The 22,040-nt window shown below is 38.9% G+C and overlaps 1 protein-coding gene across 1 annotated transcript in view; it reads left to right on the forward strand.

Moving 5' to 3' along the window:
* The window catches only part of Col1a2 (collagen type I alpha 2 chain), a 37,231-nt gene extending 15,568 nt beyond the window's left edge, over positions 1-21,663 (forward strand). Inside the window, exons 22-52 of the mRNA XM_048340042.1 lie at positions 340-393; positions 499-597; positions 1,523-1,576; positions 2,033-2,131; positions 2,528-2,581; positions 3,031-3,084; positions 3,220-3,273; positions 3,858-3,911; positions 4,874-4,918; positions 5,971-6,069; positions 7,232-7,339; positions 7,976-8,029; positions 9,221-9,274; positions 9,957-10,010; positions 10,114-10,167; positions 10,265-10,372; positions 10,755-10,808; positions 11,889-11,942; positions 12,914-13,075; positions 14,049-14,156; positions 14,793-14,900; positions 15,162-15,215; positions 15,302-15,409; positions 15,784-15,837; positions 17,130-17,237; positions 17,712-17,765; positions 17,860-17,967; positions 18,290-18,548; positions 18,948-19,132; positions 19,839-20,081; positions 21,216-21,663. Of these exons, the coding sequence (XP_048195999.1) occupies positions 340-393; positions 499-597; positions 1,523-1,576; positions 2,033-2,131; positions 2,528-2,581; positions 3,031-3,084; positions 3,220-3,273; positions 3,858-3,911; positions 4,874-4,918; positions 5,971-6,069; positions 7,232-7,339; positions 7,976-8,029; positions 9,221-9,274; positions 9,957-10,010; positions 10,114-10,167; positions 10,265-10,372; positions 10,755-10,808; positions 11,889-11,942; positions 12,914-13,075; positions 14,049-14,156; positions 14,793-14,900; positions 15,162-15,215; positions 15,302-15,409; positions 15,784-15,837; positions 17,130-17,237; positions 17,712-17,765; positions 17,860-17,967; positions 18,290-18,548; positions 18,948-19,132; positions 19,839-20,081; positions 21,216-21,362 (2,904 nt within the window). The 3' untranslated portion in view covers positions 21,363-21,663. The remainder of the gene's footprint in view (positions 1-339; positions 394-498; positions 598-1,522; positions 1,577-2,032; positions 2,132-2,527; positions 2,582-3,030; positions 3,085-3,219; positions 3,274-3,857; positions 3,912-4,873; positions 4,919-5,970; positions 6,070-7,231; positions 7,340-7,975; positions 8,030-9,220; positions 9,275-9,956; positions 10,011-10,113; positions 10,168-10,264; positions 10,373-10,754; positions 10,809-11,888; positions 11,943-12,913; positions 13,076-14,048; positions 14,157-14,792; positions 14,901-15,161; positions 15,216-15,301; positions 15,410-15,783; positions 15,838-17,129; positions 17,238-17,711; positions 17,766-17,859; positions 17,968-18,289; positions 18,549-18,947; positions 19,133-19,838; positions 20,082-21,215) is intronic.
* The last annotated feature ends 377 nt before the right edge of the window (positions 21,664-22,040 follow it).

The following is a 22,040-nucleotide window of genomic DNA, read 5'->3' on the forward strand; positions in this document are numbered from 1 at the left end:
CAACCCAGATACACTAGAGGCAGACGATAACACCCTTTTATTGGGAATTGGTCAAAATTGCTGAGAGCATTTTCTAGACGAAAGAAGCATCTGCTTTCCATCTGTTTTTATGAAAGCAGTGACTCTCCAATTTGGTATGTTATAAAATTAGTCGGGAAACAATGTTGACCTACTTTTGCAAGATGCTCCTCCACATATTCCTTTGGGGTTTGGGTGATGAATTTTGGCGTGGTTTGTATCTTCTCTGTAGGGATCATATCATGTTTGAATGTGCTCTGCCCTATGGGATTCAAGGGTTTTTTCTCTTGATTCCTTTCTGTTTCATGTACTTTGCTGCAGGGTAATCCTGGCTCTCGTGGTCTTCCTGGAGCTGATGGCAGAGCTGGTGTCATGGTAAGCTGTCCATCACTCATTTCTGATGAAGAATCTAGATATTTCTGGTGATGGATGGGTCATAAGAAATAGCATACCCTTCATTTATCCCTATCTTTTTAATAGGGACCCCCTGGTAATCGAGGTTCAACTGGTACTGCTGGAGCCCGAGGCCCTAATGGAGATTCTGGTCGTCCTGGGGAGCCTGGTCTCATGGGACCTCGAGTAAGTTTCAGATCAACTCTGAGCAACTCATATCTGTCACCTTGTCCTTTTTCAAGGCATTGATTAGTTTTGAAGAAAACAATACAAATATCTAAACAATTGTTTTTGGTAGACTTGCTGACAATGCCTTTTTATTTCATCAAGTCTCTGTAGATATTTTTATGTGCCTAGTTCAGAAATATCCTGTTTATTACTTGACAAAATGGCTGTAAAATTTTTAGAGGAACAGATCTATTTTTAATATATAAATTAGGTTGGTCCTCCTGTCATCATGATTCTTTTATCTTAATTTGTAAATTTTGCATAAGGTGTTCATACAGTGTTTTAGGGCTATACATTATTAGTAATATATTAGATTCATAAGTAAAATCATTTTTCCAGCAACCACAAAGTGTTATAATGCATTCAGCATCTTACTAGCTATGGAGAAATGACCTTTAGAGCTGTAGACACTCTGAGCCATAGCAATACAGTATTTTTTGGCTCCATTATCTCTTATGGGTGAATATGAACTGTAATTGCACCATAAACAAGTAATAAGAACACCAAATATAGCAATAAAAAACCCACTTTGGAAATTGCTTACTAAAAGTATTAGCTTTTTCTTTTTGAAATAAATAACATGATACATTTTGCCCCTATAGCCAGCTGCTTCACAGTTTCTTGTGATATCTGTAAATGGATCAGTTACTCTAAAATTTAATAAAGGAAAACACACACACACACACACACACACACACACACACACGTACACCAAATAGGAAAAACATTCAGAGCTCTTTTTGTACTTTCAGTCTAATAGTTAATATACCTAACAATTTATACTCAGCAATAAGCAAGAAGTGATGGAAAGGTACTTTTTTTGAGATTTCAATTAGTGTGAACCTCCAGTGTCAACCTGCAAGCATTATTATCTGTTTGACAGGGACTTCCTGGATCCCCTGGAAGCGTTGGCCCAACTGGTAAAGAAGGTCCTGTCGTAAGTATTGTTCCTGTCCTATTATATTTTCAAGAACACTTATTACACCCTTATCAAGTCAATTTTGTGGCTTATTTATACATGAATGCAATGAAAATAAGTATCAGCCACGTATATCATCTGGGAAGGCAGAGTAAAAGATTGCAATTATGGAGTCCAAATGAACGCAGGACTGAAAGCAGAGAGGGAAAAAGAAACCATGGCAGGGAAAATTGAAACAGGTGATGAGGGTAAGGGATAGAGGGGAGAGAAGGAAATTGCCTACATATGAGATTGAATTGGCTGTGTGTGTACTGACATCCTATTTAGAAAAGGAAAATTGATTCATAATTTATTGACACTTTAGAGAAGTTCTATGTATTCAGGTAAATGATTCTGTTTCATCTGGTGGCAGCATCATACACTTGAGGCTGGAAGACATGTGAATGCTGAGTAAACTTTTAACTCTGATTTCAGGGCCTTCCTGGTATTGATGGTCGGCCTGGCCCCATTGGCCCAGCAGGAGCAAGAGGCGAGGCTGGCAACATTGGATTCCCTGGACCCAAAGGCCCCACTGTAAGAATCTTCACAACTTCCTTTCTCTCAGTATTTGTTTAGGACATTTCACGAGAACTCCTGTTTTTCTCCTGCTTCTCAGTCTAGTCTACCTCAAGGGAAGGGAAGGGGGTCCTTTCAACACAGGACAACTGGAGTATGTGTGCCACATTTGAGATTTACCACATTGCACAATCAGCTGAATGTCCACTTCCTAAGTCTTGTGCTTCCAAAGATACAGGGGCCTCTTATTGTGTATAATGCTCAGTGATGATGGATCACGACTCAAATAATCAATTTTTTTTAATCAGGAAGCTCAGGAATACAAACAAGCAAGAAATCAGCATTTCAAAATTGTTGCAGCTAATTGGATGTTAAATATGTAAGACTGCTTTTTGTTTTTAATCTTTATTACAGGGTGATCCTGGCAAAAGTGGTGATAAAGGTCATCCTGGTCTCGCTGGTGCTCGGGTAGGTGCTGATGACACAGAAATCTATTTGCATAGAAGACACCCAAGAAACACTCCTTTAGGATTATGGGATACCATATGAGACTTTCTTTTCAAAGCTGGTATCCTCAAGGGTCCTATGACCATTGTAAAATAGCTTTTCTGTAAAATACCACACAGAGAAGACAGTAAGCTAAACAAATGACAATAGAAAACAGAGATACTACAAAAGCCTTTGGCCTTTAATTTATTCACTGTGTTATTATTCTTGAGCTTTATAAATCTCTTCCAACCATTGAAACATGAGAACTTAGTACTATCAACATGCAGGCCTTGGCAGAATCCACAAGAAGTTTAATTCATGCTAAAATGACAGTTTTGCTTTGAGGAACTAACTATAAAGATTCTTTGAAGCATCTTAACCTGTTTGGCCCTCATGTAACCATCAAATTTTCTATTAAACATTTTTAGGGTGCTCCTGGTCCTGATGGAAACAATGGTGCTCAGGGACCTCCCGGACCCCAAGTGAGTATTTCTCCCACTCCTAAGCCTTTCTACACTGGAAGGTATCTAGTCCCTGGAAACAACTATCCCCATTTTCTAACTAGCAGGAACCTGGCTCCAAGTTGATACTTATGCTCTCTGTCTTGTTACTTTCAGGGTGTCCAAGGTGGCAAAGGGGAACAGGGTCCTGCTGGCCCTCCAGGCTTCCAGGTGAGCCACACACATTCAAGATACTAACCATACCCAGACTCTCCACCACAACTCACTGTATCCTTCTCCCTTGTGCCACCAAACATGGCTTCAGAACTGAAGCAAAGGCGATTTTTCTTTTTACTTTTGTTTTATGTTTAGCAAGGAGTTTAGTTAAGAAGATAGAGACATATAGAAACACAAGAGAGAAACATCTCCTGCTTCACAGGCAGGAAATGACTGGTCTCTGTCTCTTGATATGTATGTGGGAACTTGAATTCTTACCTATATACCTGATCATGTGACTTAGCAACCTCTAATCATTATGCTAAATTTCCAAGCACAGAGACAGTTGATAATATGGATCTTGTTATTATTCAAAAACATGGAGACAAATGGTCTAGACCTATCCAAACACATTAGGGTGATAAATAACTTCAGGACATCCACTTGCCAGATTTAAAGGATGCATTTTGTCAAAAGAAACTTGTGGAATTCATGATGGTGCTCAGATTGATGTTAAGTCATTCCCCCCTTAAATCTGATTATGAGCAAATGCCCTACTCATGACAATAAGATTGAGATTTGTATGTTTTTTCATGTAGGGTCTGCCGGGTCCCTCAGGTACAGCTGGAGAAGTTGGCAAACCAGGAGAAAGGGTGAGTAAACCAAGTGACAATGAATCCACTTAAATTTGAGAATTTCCTTCTGTTTAATGAGTTACTGCAAGTGCCATTCCAATATGCAAAGGGAAATTTCATATATTAGTGATAGTTGACGCTGAGGGAGACAATAAAACAAGTTACTTATTTTACTTCCAATTACTTTGTTTAATGGATGGAATGAAACATCACATTATGAAAGTAAACTCTATTGATGCACATTTCATAAATAGCTTTACTTTTTGTTTTGTTCTTGGTAATATTAAAATACAAATTATTTCCTTCTCCATAGCGAAAACATAAATGCACTGATTTTCTATCAAACCAGACTCTGAAAAATTGCTTTTAATGTTTATCTTGGCATTCAAACGTAACACTGTTCTCCACAAACAGAGCATGAGTTCGGAGTCATTTTCTCTGTAATAGTGATGAATGTGTCTCCATTTAGTTCCATTCTGTGGCCTGGTCTTCTTTGTCAACATTGGGGCACATTAAGGAGACAGCTGGTCAGTAATAAAAGAGATACACTTGAGTATACAATTAACTAGGTTATATACAGAAGAATATGAATTTCTGTTAAGAAGGCAGTCTGCTATATAACTAAAAACAGGCAATGTCTGATTTTGTTCATTACTATTTATCACATTATCGAAGGCAATAGTCTGCTTTGTCACTTTTTTTTTAAAGATAATGCTGCAAAATTGAAAGTGTAAATTTGCTGGTACCAAGTTCTAGCACAGATCCATCTTTGATATCAATGCATTTCTCTTCTTGTACCTTCCCTAGACAACTAAAAGTTCTGTTGTTCTTAGGTGCCTATATTTTTAAGCACTTATATAGGGAGAGACCCTGTAGGTTTATTCCAGTCTTTCACAACCTTTTAAATATCATAATTACAAATAAATTTAGAGATCATACAATGTATTTCATGCTTTATTTGTGTTTGTGTTTTGCCTTAGGGTCTTCCTGGTGAATTTGGTCTCCCTGGCCCTGCTGGTCCAAGAGTAAGTGCTACTTAATTTTCATAAAGTTCTAGCAATCTGTTTTTTAAAAGGAAGTTACTAATGACTGTCCTTACAATATGATCCTAACCCACTCCTGCAATCAAACTTGATCTGTAGGCAATATTAGGTACCTAAATAGCACACTTTTTTTTGCTTTGTTGCGCATATTTCTTATTCAGTAACCACATGATACAAGAAGTATAAGTGAATTAATATATGTGTCACATCAGGGACTTACACAAACAAGTATTACATATTTGAGTCACTGCTCAGCTTAAACTACGGGAAAATAATACCTTCCTAGGGTTTAAAGTCAAATTTTTGCAATGCATGTTGATGCACAAAGCCTAAAGCTGAACTCATGAGTCAACTTTGATAAATAAAAAGATATTTTTTGTCTGTGTCTAATAGCATAATTGGCATAATTTAAGGGTTGCAGTTAATGTGGTACTGGGCACTACATACCTAGGAAGCCCAAAGTTCATTTCATAAGCCATAGTACCATGGACCCACAAGCTATTGAGAGGTCCTTTGATACAGTTGCAATGTGGATCTGTTTGACAAATATTCTGGACCAAAGAGTGTTATGTTCTACTTATATAGGCAATATATACTTATAGATGCAAATCTAGAGGTAAGTCCCCTGTTGAATATTATAAGTGTCGTAACATTATTGCACTATTTAAAGTATAAGGATATAATCTTACCTATACCTGTGATCTAACTAAAATGCCACAGTCTTCTCCTTTAACCAGAGTGCATAACAGACATTTATTTTTACCTGTGGATCTATTATAGTAAACAGGATTTTTTAAGTAAAATTTTTTTTTCTGAATAATTATGCTCTAGAAGAACCATATGTTGGGTGTTGTAGCCCCAGAATTTTGAACTGAGATCTTAGGGATTATCTATCTCTTCCCCATCTCTTCATTTTATCAGTGGATACATTACAAAGGAAATTTTAATTTGCTGAAAATATGGAAGAATCAGAGCTAATGCATGGACCACAGGGTATAAAACATTGTCAATGAGTTATCATTTCTCCTTTACAGGGGGAACGTGGTCCCCCAGGAGAAAGTGGTGCTGCTGGTCCTTCCGGTCCAATTGGAAGCCGAGGTCCTTCTGGACCCCCAGGTCCTGATGGAAACAAGGTAAAACTTTGTGTTCTATATATAGATTGGCGGGATGACTCATGTATCCCAGAACAGATTTCAATTGTTTCCAGTTCTGTGATGATCTTCACATCACTAAACAGCATTTTACTGCTTACTCTAGGGTACCTATTTCAAAACTATTTCAAAAGAAGAAAAGTATAATGGGGAGGCGGAGAGTGTTCTACAAACAAGGATGAATTAGTAATTAGTGTCAGTTTCACCTCTTTTTTCATTACATGGTGTAAACCTTGATTTGACTCTAGAACCATCCTGTATATTTAGTCATTATTTTAAAGATTCAACTTTTACCCTCTTCACATCCCACCACATAAGAGTAATGAAAATTAACTGGGCACTACATTTACCTTCACAACATGTCTTAAAACTTCTATGGTGTTCCACCATAGAATCTATAGTTTTAATTTTAAAATAGATGGAATTATCCATGTCTGAAAAAATGGATTACTTAAACCACAATAAAAGAAAGCAAATCATATTACTTCTGATTCATACCTTCCAGGCAAAGAATGTGAAAAGTAGGTACATGAAGCTATTGTAGTATGTGGAAGGGCATTAAAAAGAAAAAATAATAAAGCAAGATAAGAGGCAGAGAAGAAATGAGAAAGGAAATATGGTGGTGTTAGATGGTATTTTCCAAGGGATCTATTCATCTCAGGAGCCAATAGACAAGTTTTAAGTACATAGAATTGTAGGAGTTATATAAAAATGGAAACTATAGACTCCATTCTTAAGTAGACTAAAACACAAACATTTCCCCAGTTGAAGAGGTTTTGTTCCATGTTTCTTGCCTGGGCTAAGAGACCTATCCAATAAAAGGGATAGTGGGCAAAGCTTTTCAAGCTCAGCTTCCCATTGTCCTAGTCTCTCCTTTTCCCACAACTTTCTTCCTTAAGAGGATTGGGAACAGGTTAAAGAAGAATTGCAGTCACCCACTCCCACTCCCCTCTTTTCTTTAGTTATCCTGTCATTAAGAGCATTGCCTTATTATATTCTTTCTCCTCTCAATGGCCCTCTCTTGTGTCACTAAGCAAGCAAGAATGTTACCTATTAAATGTTTAAATTGGAAATCCAAGAGGTTGAATCTTCACTTTCCTCTTTTGCTACTGAAATAATTGATTGCACATGTATTTGATTCAAGGGTGAAGCCGGTGCAGTTGGTGCTCCTGGCAATGCTGGCGCATCTGGCCCTGGTGGACTCCCAGGAGAGAGAGGTGCTGCTGGCATACCTGGAGCCAAAGGAGAAAAGGTACCCTTCCAGTACTGGACACCATAAACGTAGTTGATGACCTCGAGCAATAAAGGCTTGAACAATTTTTTTTACAATGCTTGGCAGGTGGTCTGGTAGCATTTTGACATCTATCTATCACTTTTCTCTCTGCCACCAAACACCTACACACTTCTAAACTCACTAATCTGGCAAAATTTCTTGCTACCATGGAATTTCATGCAAGCAGATGGTGTTGAGTAATACATGAGGCTCATTTTAATGCCACTAACAATAATGCCTCATCCTGCCCTAATTAATGGGAAGAAGCTATATCGAACAGCTGTCAAGCGTGCTGCTGCATTCGTTATGCCATAAAAGTGATCAGGCACCGCAGCCCGTTATGATGTTGCCTCACAATTCTGTCCACATGAATCTGTACCTTGCTTGATTATGCATCAGAAGGATGTATGAGAAGTAGGAAAAAAAAAAAAGTTCAACCATAAGCTGGAGAGGACCTTGCTTTTTTCTCCCCTCACTTAACCGCCTATGAAAATCACTCAGTCTTAAATGACAGCATCATAACATCCTCTGAAAAGAAAAACTGAAAAACATCTCCAACAAATTCCGATTTTAAAAATTGGTCCCTCCAAAGTTGCTCTTGCTTTATACTTTCAGGGTGAAACCGGTCTCAGAGGTGAAATCGGTACCCCAGGCAGAGATGGTGCGCGTGTGAGTAAAATTTTATTGATTTATCAGTTTGTATATAGATCTTTGTTTCTTAACATTTTCCTTCATTTGAATTGATAGTTTCCAGCATAGAACCGTTAAAAAAAAAGAAGGGTGGAGGAGAGGAATTCAAGTTTAGTAAAACAGTATTCCATTCCTTTGGGGATCATTAATAATATTATTTTACATGTTCCAACAGAAAAAAATTCAATTAGGCATATTCCTTGGAAAATCCCATCCTGAATTTAATACCTTCCATAGTTTTAAATATACCATTTACAAACTGCAGACCCAAAGCTCAAAATTTAATAGAACATAATGATTGTTTTTAAGTGGTAAGGGAGCTTAAAGACACAATGTTTCTCTTTAAAAAAAAAAAAAAAAAAGCCAAAATCCCTAACAAGGTACTACAGCTATTCACATGTATGTCTTAGGAATTTTATCTAAGAGCAGACTTAAAGATTAGCTGTAATGCCAAGGCAGTGACAAAGCTATACTATCTAAGTATAATTACCTTACTCAAGGGTCTAGCATCCTGATATTTCCAGGCCACAGTCTGATTAGGTTCTGTCTTTTCACGTCTCCCTGTAGCTGATTCCTAATAATCTTTTTCTTTTTTTTTTTTTTTTTTTTTGGCCAGTCCTGGGCCTTGGACTCAGGGCCTGAGCACTGTCCCTGGCTTCTTCCCGCTCAAGGCTAGCACTCTGCAACTTGAGCCACAGCGCCGCTTCTGGCCGTTTTCTGTATACGTGGTGCTGGGGAATCGAACCTAGGGCCTCGTGTATCCGAGGCAGGCACTCTTGCCGCTAGGCTATATCCCCAGCCCAATAATCTTTTTCTTGAATCACCCAGTTTTATGATCCCAAACACCACTACTCATTTGCTATTTCACAGAGACTTTTACAAGAGTTCCCCTCTCCCTAACCTCCACTCTGTTCCTACCTTACACATTCTTACAACCTTTATCACTGGAGTTGTGTTTTTTTTATCCTCCATCTTATTTTAAAATAAATCTTGATTATTGTAGCTTTTTGACAACTGAAACTGAAATGTATCGAAAGCCTTCTTGATGTTCAAGTAACATGTGTAATACAACTGTTCAATCACTGGATATGCCTAACAGCAGAGAATGACAAGTTCACTTTTGATTGAGTGAAGAGTTGTTAATAAAACACATTTCCTTTTTGACATTAGGGTGCTCCCGGTGCTGTAGGTGCCCCCGGTCCTGCTGGAGCTACAGGTGACCGAGTAAGTATGCATTTTCACAGAGTTGTATCTTTCTTGAGCTGGCAGCACTGACTAAACGTTCCTGCCCCAGCAATTCATTTTTACAGCTCGGTAGAACATCCACATACTTAAAAACCTAGCTGTTGTGGTAGGGCGACAGGAAACAAATGCTATGTGTTTAAAGTTCTCCTTCCTATCTTATAAATGTGCTAGCCATCTGATCTATACTTTAATCCCTTCATTTGTTTTAAAGACTTTCCCTGTTGCCCATTAACAATATACTAATGCACTAAGCCTTCTCAAAGCCTTCAATTATTTAAGGAAATCAATAAAATACATAGCATGCCCATTTCACATCCAACAGTCCATTTAAAATATGCCTTATTTATCGTACTGAAAAGATTGCAGCAAATAGATCAGTCCTATGTCCATCTAAAAATTAAAATGTCCTCCTGGTATTGTGGGTACTGATTTATAGTGGTCTGCAACTGTGCAACCAATACCACTTGAACCGTTAAAATGAATACAGCAATACAGAGTAAGAATCCACTTCATTTTACTCTAGGATGTCCATTAGTTATCTCTTCCATGACAACTGCTAACTCCAACAGTAGCTCACTGTCTACTGCTGTTCTCTGTTCCTTCCACTCATGGTGCACCTGTGAAAAACACATTCACAAACACATCTTTGGTCCCATTATAGGGTGAAGCTGGTTCTGCTGGCCCTGCTGGCCCTGCTGGTCCTCGAGGTAGCCCTGTAAGTAGAAATCGATATTATGTTGACATTCAAATCTCGGGACTCATAGACAGTTATGAACTTAAGATTTGCTAAGACATCTTAAATCCCTTTTCCTCCGTAGGGTGAACGTGGTGAGGTTGGTCCTGCTGGTCCCAATGGATTCGCTGGTCCTGCTGTGAGTATCATATAATGAAGTTTAATCTGTTGATATCACAAGTTGGGAGGCAGAATGAGTGAGACTGTCAGAGCTATTAACTGTTCCTTTCCAACAGGGTGCTGCTGGTCAACCTGGTGCTAAAGGAGAGAGGGGATCCAAAGGTCCTAAGGGTGAAAATGGTGTTGTTGGTCCCTCGGGACCTGTCGGAGCTGCTGGCCCATCTGTAAGTGAATTCTGTGTTGTTTAACACAGCACTTGTAATTTCCCCTAGATTTTATAATTTCACTCATATCAATTAGTGCCCACTGTATTCCAGCAATATTATAGACTGTTTTTTAATTAACATCTGTACTTCACAATGTATATAGATATTATCTTATTTTTGTTCTTGAATATTGACAGGGTAGGTATATTGAAGTAGAACATTTATTTTATATGATATAATCAATTTTTCATTGCTGAATGTCCTTCTAATGGATATGAGAATAGTTCTTTTAATAAAAAGAGTGACATTTATAAGAGCTTGTGTGCGCCTGTTGTGTGCGCATGGCGGAGGGGAGAAGAGAGAGAGAAAGATTTGACGCTATCTTTTTATTTGCATTTAGGGTCCAAATGGCCCCCCTGGTCCTGTTGGAGGTCGTGGTGATGGCGGTCCCCCTGTGAGTATTTACAGTGGACTCTTATCACTCTTCTTTAGAATGTGACGGGGACAATTTGAAACTTGAGATTTTTGGTAAATTTGAACAACAGGAAAGAGATTCCCGAGATTCGAGTTCATTTTAATCAGAGCAATTCTAATCCTGTATCCAAGGTCAGCTACTTGGCTGTTAATTTAATCCCAAATTCAAATTAGCACAGTATATGCTATTACCACCTTGACTGAGATAATATATCTAAAGTCAACTCCAGGCAGCTTAATTCTGAAGTAAATACAACATCTCCTTAGTGCCACATATACTTTTGTGGGTGTCCTACTTCTTCAGCCTGGCCAAGCAAGTCCTTGCCTTTGCATCCAGTACTATTAAATGAACTCTCTAAAGACCCAGAGATCCCTGGGAGTGAACTCCACTAATATTTTCTGCCCACGGAAGGGCCTTAATACTCTAGGTCATTGTTGTAGCTTCCTCTGTGGATAGTGTCCATTTCCCTAGCACCCAGCCAAGTAGTTAGGATGGTTATTTCTACTTAAGTGTACGTATTCATATGTATACTTAAATGAGCATAAGTGAAATATGTAGTGTCTTATATTGCTCTTATAAACATCCTTCAAAAAAGTCTATCAAAGGCTGAGGATATAGCCTAGTGGCAAGAGTGCTTGCCTCTTATACATGAAGCCCTGGGTTCAATTCCCCAGCACCACATATACAGAAAATAGCTAGAAGTGCCATTGTGGCTCAAATGGCAGAGTGCTAGCCTTGAGCAAAAAGAAGCCAGGGATAGTGCTCAGGCCCTGAGTCCAAGCCCCAGTTAATTAAATTAAAACAAAAAGAAAGATGCCTACATTGCTGAGCTAAAAAAAATTAAAAAGTCTATCAAAACCTTAATGTACAATATGGGCCTTATAGTTGCTGAGAAGGAAGACATATGGAGAAGGGGTTAATAATACCAAGCGGAAGCTATGCATGCTACCTATTCATTAGTCCATGTTAATCATATGAAGATTTCTCAAAGAGGTTTCCATCATATACAGATCTTTAGAGTTGGTTTAACAAGAGAATTGTAATGTGCTTGGTTCTCAGGGTATGAATGGTTTCCCTGGTGCTGCTGGACGGACAGGTCCCCCTGGACCCAGTGTAAGTAGGACACTCCATAGGTCTTCATTTACTCAGCTAAAAGAGCTAGCCTCTGGTCAGAAACTAGTAAGAAACTCTCTGTGATACACTGGCTATTATTTGCTATTACTTTCCGGGTCTAAAATCAATTTTTTTCTAAATCATGGAGGCAAAAATCATCACAAATTGCATTTTATACGATCAGATTAAAAGGCTTTAATTCATGCAAACACCAGTCCCCTTTCAGAGGCATTGATGTCTCTGTCTAAAAAAAAAAACAGAGCGGTTTTAGTCACATATCAGATATTTCTATATCCAATTACCCTTTATGGCTAACATTCTGCCTCTGTTGTTGAGGTATAATTGTTCCTGAATTTAAAGGTGGTTTGGCCTCTAATTTAATTCTGATTCAGACTCTCCTGTCAGGACTCAAGAGAATTTAATTAATTACCAAGGTTTAAGTCTTCTGGTTAAGGTTTCAGGGGAAAAAAGTAGCAAAGATGTTGATTTCTTGAAATCCTTTTAGAGGTTCATAACAGAAAAATCTTCATTCCCTGTAGGCATTTAATTAAACCAAGTTGAGAGCATATGTGATTCTTCAATTGTAAACAAATGTCAATGTTGGCTTTGCTCAAAAAGAAATCCAAAGTCACATTTACTTAAAACTCATCTGTCTCCTCATAGTTCTGAGTCCAATATGCTGGGTGCCAGTGGCTTGACATTGCTTTTTCCCATTGAAAATGGCCAAAGAATCTGACTCAACAATTCATATTCACTATTTTCTCAACTATTCACCACCTTGGGAGTAAGGCAAAAGTTATTTTCTTTCCATGAGAATGGTTTAAAAAAAAATCTAAACCTTCCCCCAAATTGCTGGGGTATTGTTTTGCTGTATCACAGTTTTTGCATCTTAACATCTACAACCTCTGTTTCACATTTCCAGGTCCATAATAATGAATAGGGAGTAAATGACTATGCATATTTGCTCACAGGGTATTACTGGCCCTCCTGGTCCCCCTGGTGCTGCTGGTAAAGAAGGGGTTCGTGGTCCTCGTGGTGACCAAGGTCCAGTTGGCCGAACTGGAGAAACAGGTGCATCTGGTCCCCCTGGCTTTACTGGTGAGAAAGGTCCCTCTGGAGAGCCTGGTACTGCTGTAAGTGATTTCAAACTCCTTTTTCTTAACACCTTACATTGAGTTAAAATAATACCTCTCCTGTCAGGTACCCGTAGCTCACACCTGTAATCCTAGCTACTCAGGAAGCTGAGATCTAAGGATCACAGTTCAAAGACAGTATGGGCAAGAAATTCCACGAGACTCCTATCCCCAATTAACCACAAAAAATCCAGAACTGGAGCTGTGATTCAAGTGGTAGAGCACTGGCCTTAAGCACAAAAGTTCTGGGACATCACCTAGGCCCCAAATAATAATAATACCCCTCTATCAATTCTCAAACAGCATATATTTGTTGATACATATTGCAGGCCCTCAAGTAGAGCTCAGTTGAAACATGAAATCTGTCTAGTGCATAGTAGGGTTCTGTGGCATTAGCAGATGCTCAGAAAGTACATCATAGGAGTGATGGGATAATAATAAACAAAGGAACTCAACTTTTATCACATCAGCCCTTCAAACTGTTGAGGTCACTTAAGGCTCCAAGATTCAAATAGAGTCCTATTCTTGTGTGGCCATTGTGCTATATGTTAATCATCTCAGTAAGCTACTAATTACTTAAACATGTCTTGTCCAGTGTTATTGCTCTTCTGGAAGGTGCCTTTATTAGACCTTAGAGGTCACGCTCAAAATTTGCTTTCCTGTTTAGAATCTAAAAAAACTTAATCCCATTCCCCCTAAAGACTTTACTAATCTCAGATACACACACACACACACACACACACACACACACACACACAGTATTGTACTATTGACCTCAAGGAAGAAGCATATACAAAAATGTTTACCTGCGCAGATACAACTAAAGGAAAGATGTACAAGCATGTGCCCCAATGGTAGAAGGTCACTAACCTTTCTTTAAACTGAGGACAGCTCAGTCCCATAATCCTCAAGTAAAGCTGTGTTACTACTTAGGGTCTTAGTAGTGATTCTCAGTATTTTCACTCATCTTTAGGGACCTCCTGGCACCCCAGGTCCTCAGGGACTTCTTGGCGCTCCTGGTATTTTGGGTCTCCCTGGCTCTCGAGGTGAACGTGGTCTGCCAGGTATTTCTGGTTCTCTGGTGAGTGTTTGACATCATTCTGATTCTCATTAGCATAATAAAAGATCTTAAAAGCTGCCACTTCAAATGTGACAGATTGATCACTGAATAACTTCACTTAAGATTTTTTTATTCAAGGCATTTTCTTTATACAGATCATATGTCACTTATCTAAGAAGCTTTAATACCACCTTACTTAGACACACACTATAAAGATAAAGCAGCTTAACATTATGCAGGATGATTTTTGTTCCTTCTACACACTTAAGAATGATATAAGCTTTAATTGCACTGACTTCTCTGCAATAAGAAATGCTGGCATCATCCTGAAGAATGAAACTGGAAGTTCTGAATCATTTCATTTAACTTTACATGTGACAACATCTAGAAACCATCCCATTGCTATCACCTCTAGGAAGTTTATACATTCAGCTCAAATGTCACAAACTTCCCTGTACAATGTTCCCATAACCGCACAACTGACCCTTTAAGTAAATAGAAAGGAACGCTATGCATCCTGCCACAGTGCAGCCTGTTTCCCCTTCCATATTCTTTCCCTCTGTAAACTAAAATTTCCTGGGGGGATTGTTTTGGGAGGGTGAGGCTAGAGTTCTATCTAAGGAGAGCGCTGTTATTTCTTCTTTTCTGCCTTTTTAGGGTGAACCTGGTCCTCTGGGCATTGCTGGCCCTCCTGGGGCACGTGGTCCCCCTGGTGCTGTGGGCAATCCTGGAGTCAATGGTGCTCCCGGGGAAGCTGGCCGTGATGTGAGTCTAACACTTGAACAATTAAATGAAACTGAGATTCTCATGTTGCAAGTCTCATCTGCAACAATGACCTCTCTTAGCATTAAACATAAGAAAAGTTACTTGGGCTGGAGCCTTTTAACCAAATATTTTTATATATGAATCCAAATGTGTAAACTATCTCTCAAAAGGAAATCTAACAGAGCAGGTTCTTGCTCTTTTTTAGCAGTCTGAAAGGGGTTATCTCTGAGCACTGACTTAATTCACATGCTGTCTTCATAGGGCAATCCTGGAAGCGATGGTCCCCCAGGTCGTGATGGGCAACATGGACCCAAGGTCAGCACACTTCTTCATCTTTCTTTAATTTAATAGTGATTAAAATACAGGCAGATTGATGCTAAGCTTCATTTCATCTTCGGTAGGGAGACCGTGGTTACCCTGGCAACATCGGTCCCACTGGCACTGTAGGTGCACCTGGTCCTCAAGGCTCCGTGGGTCCTGCTGGCAAACATGGAAACCGTGGTGAACCTGTAAGTCTGTCAGTATCAGTCCCTTTGAGCTATCATCTCACAGGCTTCACCTCTGACTTCACTCTTAGAAATGTCAGGGGGTGGGGCTGGGGATATGGCCTAGTGGCAAGAGTGCTTGCCTTGTGTACATGAGGCCCTGGGTTCAATTCCCCAGCACCACATATACAGAAAACAGCCAAAAGTGGCGCTGTGGCTCAAATGGCAGAGTGCTAGCCTTGAGCAAAAAAAAAGCCAGGGACAGTGCTCAGGCCCTGAGTCTAAGCCCCAGGACTGGCAAAAAAAAAAAAAAAAAAGAAAGAAATAAATGTCGGGGGCACAGGAAGAAGGCTCTGGAACTAGCTAATTAATTTCTGTTTTTCTTTCCCAATTCACAGGGTCCTGCTGGTGTTGTTGGTCCTGCTGGTGCTGTAGGTCCACGGGGCCCTAGTGTACGTACATGGTGAAGATTTCTTACAAATTATTACTTAAGGAAAATCAATCTCAACATCTATTATATTGATAGGTGATAAATAGATATAAATGCATAGAAAATATATAATGTACAGGCTAGATTCCATATTTTATGGTTGTCAAATGTTTGTTCATCCTATTACTTTGAATTATTTTTTTCTTATTGTCAAAGTGATGTACAGAGAGGTTACAGTTTCTTATGTTAGGCATTGGATACATTTCTTGTACTGTTTGTTACCTCTTCCCTCATTCCTCCCTCCCCCTTTTACTCTCCCCCCCATGAGTTGTTCAGTTGTACAAACAGTTTTGCAAGTGTTGCTTTTGTAGTCGTTTGTCTTTTTATGCTGTGTCTCTCAATTTTGGTATTCCTTTTCACTTTCCTAGTTCTAATACCAGTATATACAGTTTCCAATGTATTCAGATAATATACAATGATAGGGTAGGTACAACCACAGGAAGGAGATACAAGAGGATCATCAACAATAGAAGCTACAGTTTCACATGGCATGTTGAAAGTAATTACAACAGTGATATATCACTTGTTTCCATAACATGGAGTTCATTTCACTTAGCATTATCTTATGCATTCATAGAGGCATAGCTATTAGGCTCTTGTTATCCTTTGCTGTGACTATCCTAAACCTGGGCTAATTATTCCCTATGAGGAAGACCATAGAGTCCATGTTTCTTTGGGTCTGGCTCACTTCACTTAGTATAATTTTTCTAAGTCCTTCCATTTCCTTATGAATGAGGCAATGTCATTCTTTCTGATAGAGGCATAAAATTCCATTGTGTATATGTACCACATTTTCCTGATCCATTCATCTACTGAGGGGCATCTGGGTTGGTTCCATATTTTAGCTATGACAAATTGTGCTGCGATGAACATTGTTGTGCTGGTGGCTTTAGTGTGTTCTTGTTTGTGGTCCTTTGGGTAGATGCCCAAAAGTGGGGCTGCTGGGTCATAGGGGAGCTCTATGTTTAGCCTTCTGAGGATAGATTCCATATTTTTTTTAAAAATCATTTCATCCAGAGTGAAAATTGATACAGATAACTTGATGGATCTTAAGGCTTTTCTTATTAGGCTTATTTGCATTAAATAATTGTAAGATTCAAACCCTTTCTCTGATAGCGATACTAAGGCTACAAGGAGAGAGCTCATGTCTGGCAAATGAAATGATTGGACAGCATTTTTGGAGGGGTGTCATTAAATAATGAAATAAATAAATGACCAAAGAAATGTTCTCTCTATCCTTTCCTTTCCTTACAGGGCCCTCAAGGCATTCGGGGTGAAAAGGGAGAGGTTGGTGACAAAGGGCAGAGAGGTGCTCCTGGCCATAAGGGACACAGCGGGTTACAAGGTCTTCCAGGCCTTGCGGTAAGCAAGAGTTGGTCATCCTTCCTATTTTCTGACCTCAGTGACCTTCAGCTCACATCTTGAGATATTTCACTGCTATTGTTCTAATATATCCTGCCTCATATCAAGTTTCCATTCTCTGGCTAACTCCCATCTTTCTCTGAGATAACACTACTACCTACCAACATAAAAAGGCAAGAGTTAAAGGAGAGAAAAGATGTATTAAAATCTCCTGGTAACAATATCTTTCAACCCCACTTAAAATAAATATCATTAGAAGGATGACTAATATTTCACTGTTGAAATAGCTGTGAAAAAATAATTGAATATAATAGATATAATGAGAGAAAAGAGCCCCACTTTACATTTTCAATTTTCTCAATCCAGAGTCCATTGAAACTAATGTTTTCTATTCAATGTGAAAGGAAAAACTAATCTATCCATTGACACGTGTTCAGAAAGCATGATTTTTCTCTTTCTGTTCTCGCTTTAAAGGGTCCACATGGTGATCAAGGTGCTCCCGGTGCTGTGGGCCCTGCTGGTCCCAGGGTAGGTGAATTCAAAAGACAGTTCCATTTTGAAATATGAAATGACATGAGCAGGGAGCCCTCTCTCACATGTACTTGGTATCCTTGTTCCTTAGGGCCCTGCTGGTCCTACAGGCCCTGTTGGCAAAGATGGCCGCTCTGGACATCCTGGTGCTGTCGGACCTGCTGGTGTTCGAGGCAGTCAGGGTAGTCAAGGTCCTGCTGTAAGTATAATTTGGGAAAATAATGTATCTCACCAAAGCATTTATTCCAACTAAACAAAGGGAATGTTGGTTCTACCTCAATATATATCCAAAGATATCTGAAAATTGTCAGTGGGCAATAGGCTTTAAAACAAACAAACAAACAAAAAAAAACCCTTTCCTGTAAGTGTACCTGAGAAGTTATTTATTCCATGAACTTGGTTCTTCTTCATTTATCCAAACATACTTCTGTGTGAAACTCAATTGAAAACCCTCCGCCAGTGATCCTTCTCTTATTATAACATGATTAAAAGATGCTCCCCTTCCACTCTTACCTTCGCAGGGTCCTCCTGGTCCTCCTGGCCCCCCTGGCCCTCCTGGCATAAGCGGTGGTGGCTATGACTTTGGTTATGAAGGAGACTTCTATAGGGCTGACCAGCCTCGCTCACAACCTTCTCTCAGACCCAAGGACTATGAAGTTGATGCTACTCTGAAATCCCTCAATAACCAGATTGAGACCCTTCTTACTCCAGAAGGCTCCAGGAAGAATCCGGCTCGTACCTGCCGTGACCTTAGACTCAGCCACCCTGAGTGGACCAGTGGTAGGTGAAAGATCTCCAAACAAGGATGACCCTTCTCACAAGTTGAAATTTCCAAAATCAATCCCTACTTACATTTCCAATGCAGATGTATCTGCCCAAAAACTACATTACATAATTAATAAAGCATCACTTTCTTCTCCCAACTCATACCCATTCCCAACCTTGCCTCAACATGTATTTTGCCATTTTTTGTGATAAATATCCAAATTTGCCTGAAAGAGAAGCAAAAAAAAACTATCTCGTCTTAAAAAATTAGCCACTCTTTTCCCAGTAGTAATTAAATAGCAAATATAACTGTGTTCAAAATGTTATTTATAGGACTAAGCATCCTTGGTTGTTATTAGAATTTATTTTCTGCTTAGTGAGAAGCTTATGAGTTGTATCTTGTTTCCTGGAAAGGTTACTACTGGATTGACCCTAATCAAGGATGTACTATGGATGCCATCAAAGTCTTCTGTGATTTCTCTTCTGGTGAAACCTGCATCCAGGCCCAGCCTGAAAACATCCAAGCCAAGCACTGGTACAGGAGCTCTGCTGCCAAGAAGCACGTCTGGTTAGGAGAAACTATCAATGGTGGCAGCCAGGTGAGCAGCCCTACAAATATTCTTTCTTCTACTAAATTCTATTTCTCGGGGGTGATTTGCTTTTTAATTACATGAGTTTGAATCCCTTATCAAAATGGGCTGATTAAAAGAACCTGCTGTTCCTTGGGTTCCAATTCTGTCTTAGATTGAATATTGATAGATGACTGAGTGGACACATTTATATTACTCAAATTTAATATTCAAATTTGACTTCATTGATAATCATTGAAGAAACAGGCTAATGTCATTCATTTTAAAGGTGAACTGGCCAGCATATAGCCCTCAGCCATGCATATATGCATTTTTGGAACGTGAGCAGCTTTTCTGAATTTTTAATCCATCCTTTTTCTACAACATTGAATACCTACTTTAATTCAGAAAAATTACGTAAATACCAAAAAGGAAAGATGTCTGAATGTCTGTCCTATCACTCTTTTATTCTACCAAATCTGCATATATATCAACACTTAACCAAAACAAGTGCCTTGTTCAGATGACCTTGCTTAAAGCCTGGTGGAGCTTATGTCCATCAAAGTAACCAATACTTCGGAGACAAATGAGTGGAGTTTCTTTTAAAAAATACTTTTTTTCTGTAAGACTTTCATTTGAGTCTATGATTCCTATTCACACTCATTTAAAAAGAAAATTTAACTGTCAGTATGTGAATCTTTCTTCACTTAACTCGCTTTCCATCTTTTCTCTATAGTTTGAATATAATGTAGAAGGAGTGACCTCTAAGGAAATGGCTACTCAACTTGCCTTCATGCGCCTGCTGGCCAACCGTGCCTCCCAAAACATTACCTACCACTGCAAGAACAGCATCGCATACCTGGAGGAGGAGACTGGCAGCCTAGATAAGGCTGTCATTCTGCAGGGCTCCAATGATGTTGAGCTTGTTGCTGAGGGCAACAGCAGATTCACTTACACTGTTCTTGTAGATGGCTGCTCGGTAAGTAATAGTAAAATAGTGGTAGGACATTTATTTGGGAAGTAGGATGGATTTCTCCATCGCACTTAGACCATTAGGTGAACAGACAAATGAGACATCTAACTTGATCCCTTGAGTATATTTGTTTAAATTCATCTAAAAGTTCTCTGGTAAATTCCAGGAATGCTTGTCAGATATTGTCATGAATTCGTTGTTCATTTTTTTAATGATAACCAATACCTAGAATTTAAATTTTCTTGAGGTTTAAAAACTCTAAGCTTTGGGGCTGGGGATATGGCCTAGTGGCAAGAGTGCCTGCCTTATATACATGAGGCCCTGGGTTTGATTCCCCAGCACCACATATACAGAAAATGGCCAGAAGTGGCGCTGTGGCTCAAGTGGCAGAGTGCTAGCCTTGAGCAAAAAAAAAAAAGAAGCCAGGGACAGTGCTCAGGCCCTGAGTCCAAGCCCCAGGACTGGCAAAAAAAAAAAAAAACACTAAAAAAACCTCTAAGCTTTAAGTTATAATTTTATGTATTTATGTTATATATTGATCTGGTATCCCTTTTTGTCTTGGTGTGTTTTTTTTCCTTTATACAGTAATAATACGTAAAATATTCCCTGCACTGTTTTATAAGTATAAAATAATTAAAGTTCACTAATAGCAGTACTGCATCTCACCCAATCCCATGTAACCAAACACACACACACACACACACACACACACACACACACACACACATACACACACACATAAAACTAAAAATGATACTGGAGAAATACAAAGCATAATCTCTGCAACATGCTATAAATAAAGGAAAATTTAAAATTTACTAATAACAATACTGAATACACTCCCAACTTCCTCAAATACAAATACACTCACAGACACCCAGCAATTCACAAAATGATACTGGAGAAATAAGTCATTTGGAATGTGTGTTGCATATTTAAAACAGACTGGGTGAAAACCCCTCTGAAAGACACTTTTGATCCTATAGTTCCAAGGATGAACCTCAACAAATTGTAGAACACCCATGTTTAGAATGACATGAACATGCCAAAAAGTGGTTCTTACAAAATCTAAGGTTCAGATGTCCAGCAGGTATAGAGATAGCTACTTCATGTCTTTTCTTTCTTTTCTTTTTTTAACAGAAAAAGACCAACGAATGGGGAAAGACAATCATTGAATACAAAACAAACAAGCCATCTCGCCTGCCATTCCTTGATATTGCACCTTTGGACATTGGTGGTACTGACCAAGAATTCAAAGTGGACGTTGGCCCAGTCTGTTTCAAATAAATGAACTCAACCTAAATTAAAATTCAAAAAAATCTGAAAAAAAAACTTTTTCTTTGCCATTTCTTCTTTGTCTTCTTTTTTAACTGAAAGCTGAATTCTTCCATTTCTTCTGCACATCTTCCTTGCTTAGATTGTGGGCAACAGAGAAGAGAGATTGATCAGAGCATTGTGCAATACAATTTCATTAACACCCTCTCCCTCTCCCCCTCCCCCAAAGATTTGGAATTTTTTCAACATTTACACCTGTTGTGGAAAATGTCAACCTTTGTAAGAAAATCAAAATAAAAATTGAAAAATAAAAACCATGAACATTCGCACCACTTGTGGCTTCTGAATATCTTCCACAGAGGGAAGTTTAAAACCCCAACTTCCAAAGGTTTACACTACCTCAAACACTTTCCTGTGAGTGTGATCCACCTCATCAGGTGCTGGCCTAGACAGACATGAACTGAGGTACTTGTTTTGTTCATAATGCAAAGGTGCTAGTTAACAGTATTTCAGATACTTGAAGGATGTCCATGGTGCTTGAAGAATTTGAGAAGAATACTTCTCCGTATTGAGTTGTACTGTGTGGTGTTTTTTTTTTTTTAAGAAAAATTGATTTATCATCCATATTTCCCATCTTACCCCCAACTAATAGTAAGCAGATCATCTACCCAAAGTTGTCCTCTTCTTTAG

This window comes from Perognathus longimembris, chromosome 2 (assembly GCF_023159225.1).
Source record: "Perognathus longimembris pacificus isolate PPM17 chromosome 2, ASM2315922v1, whole genome shotgun sequence".
Lineage (NCBI taxonomy): Eukaryota > Metazoa > Chordata > Mammalia > Rodentia > Heteromyidae > Perognathus > Perognathus longimembris.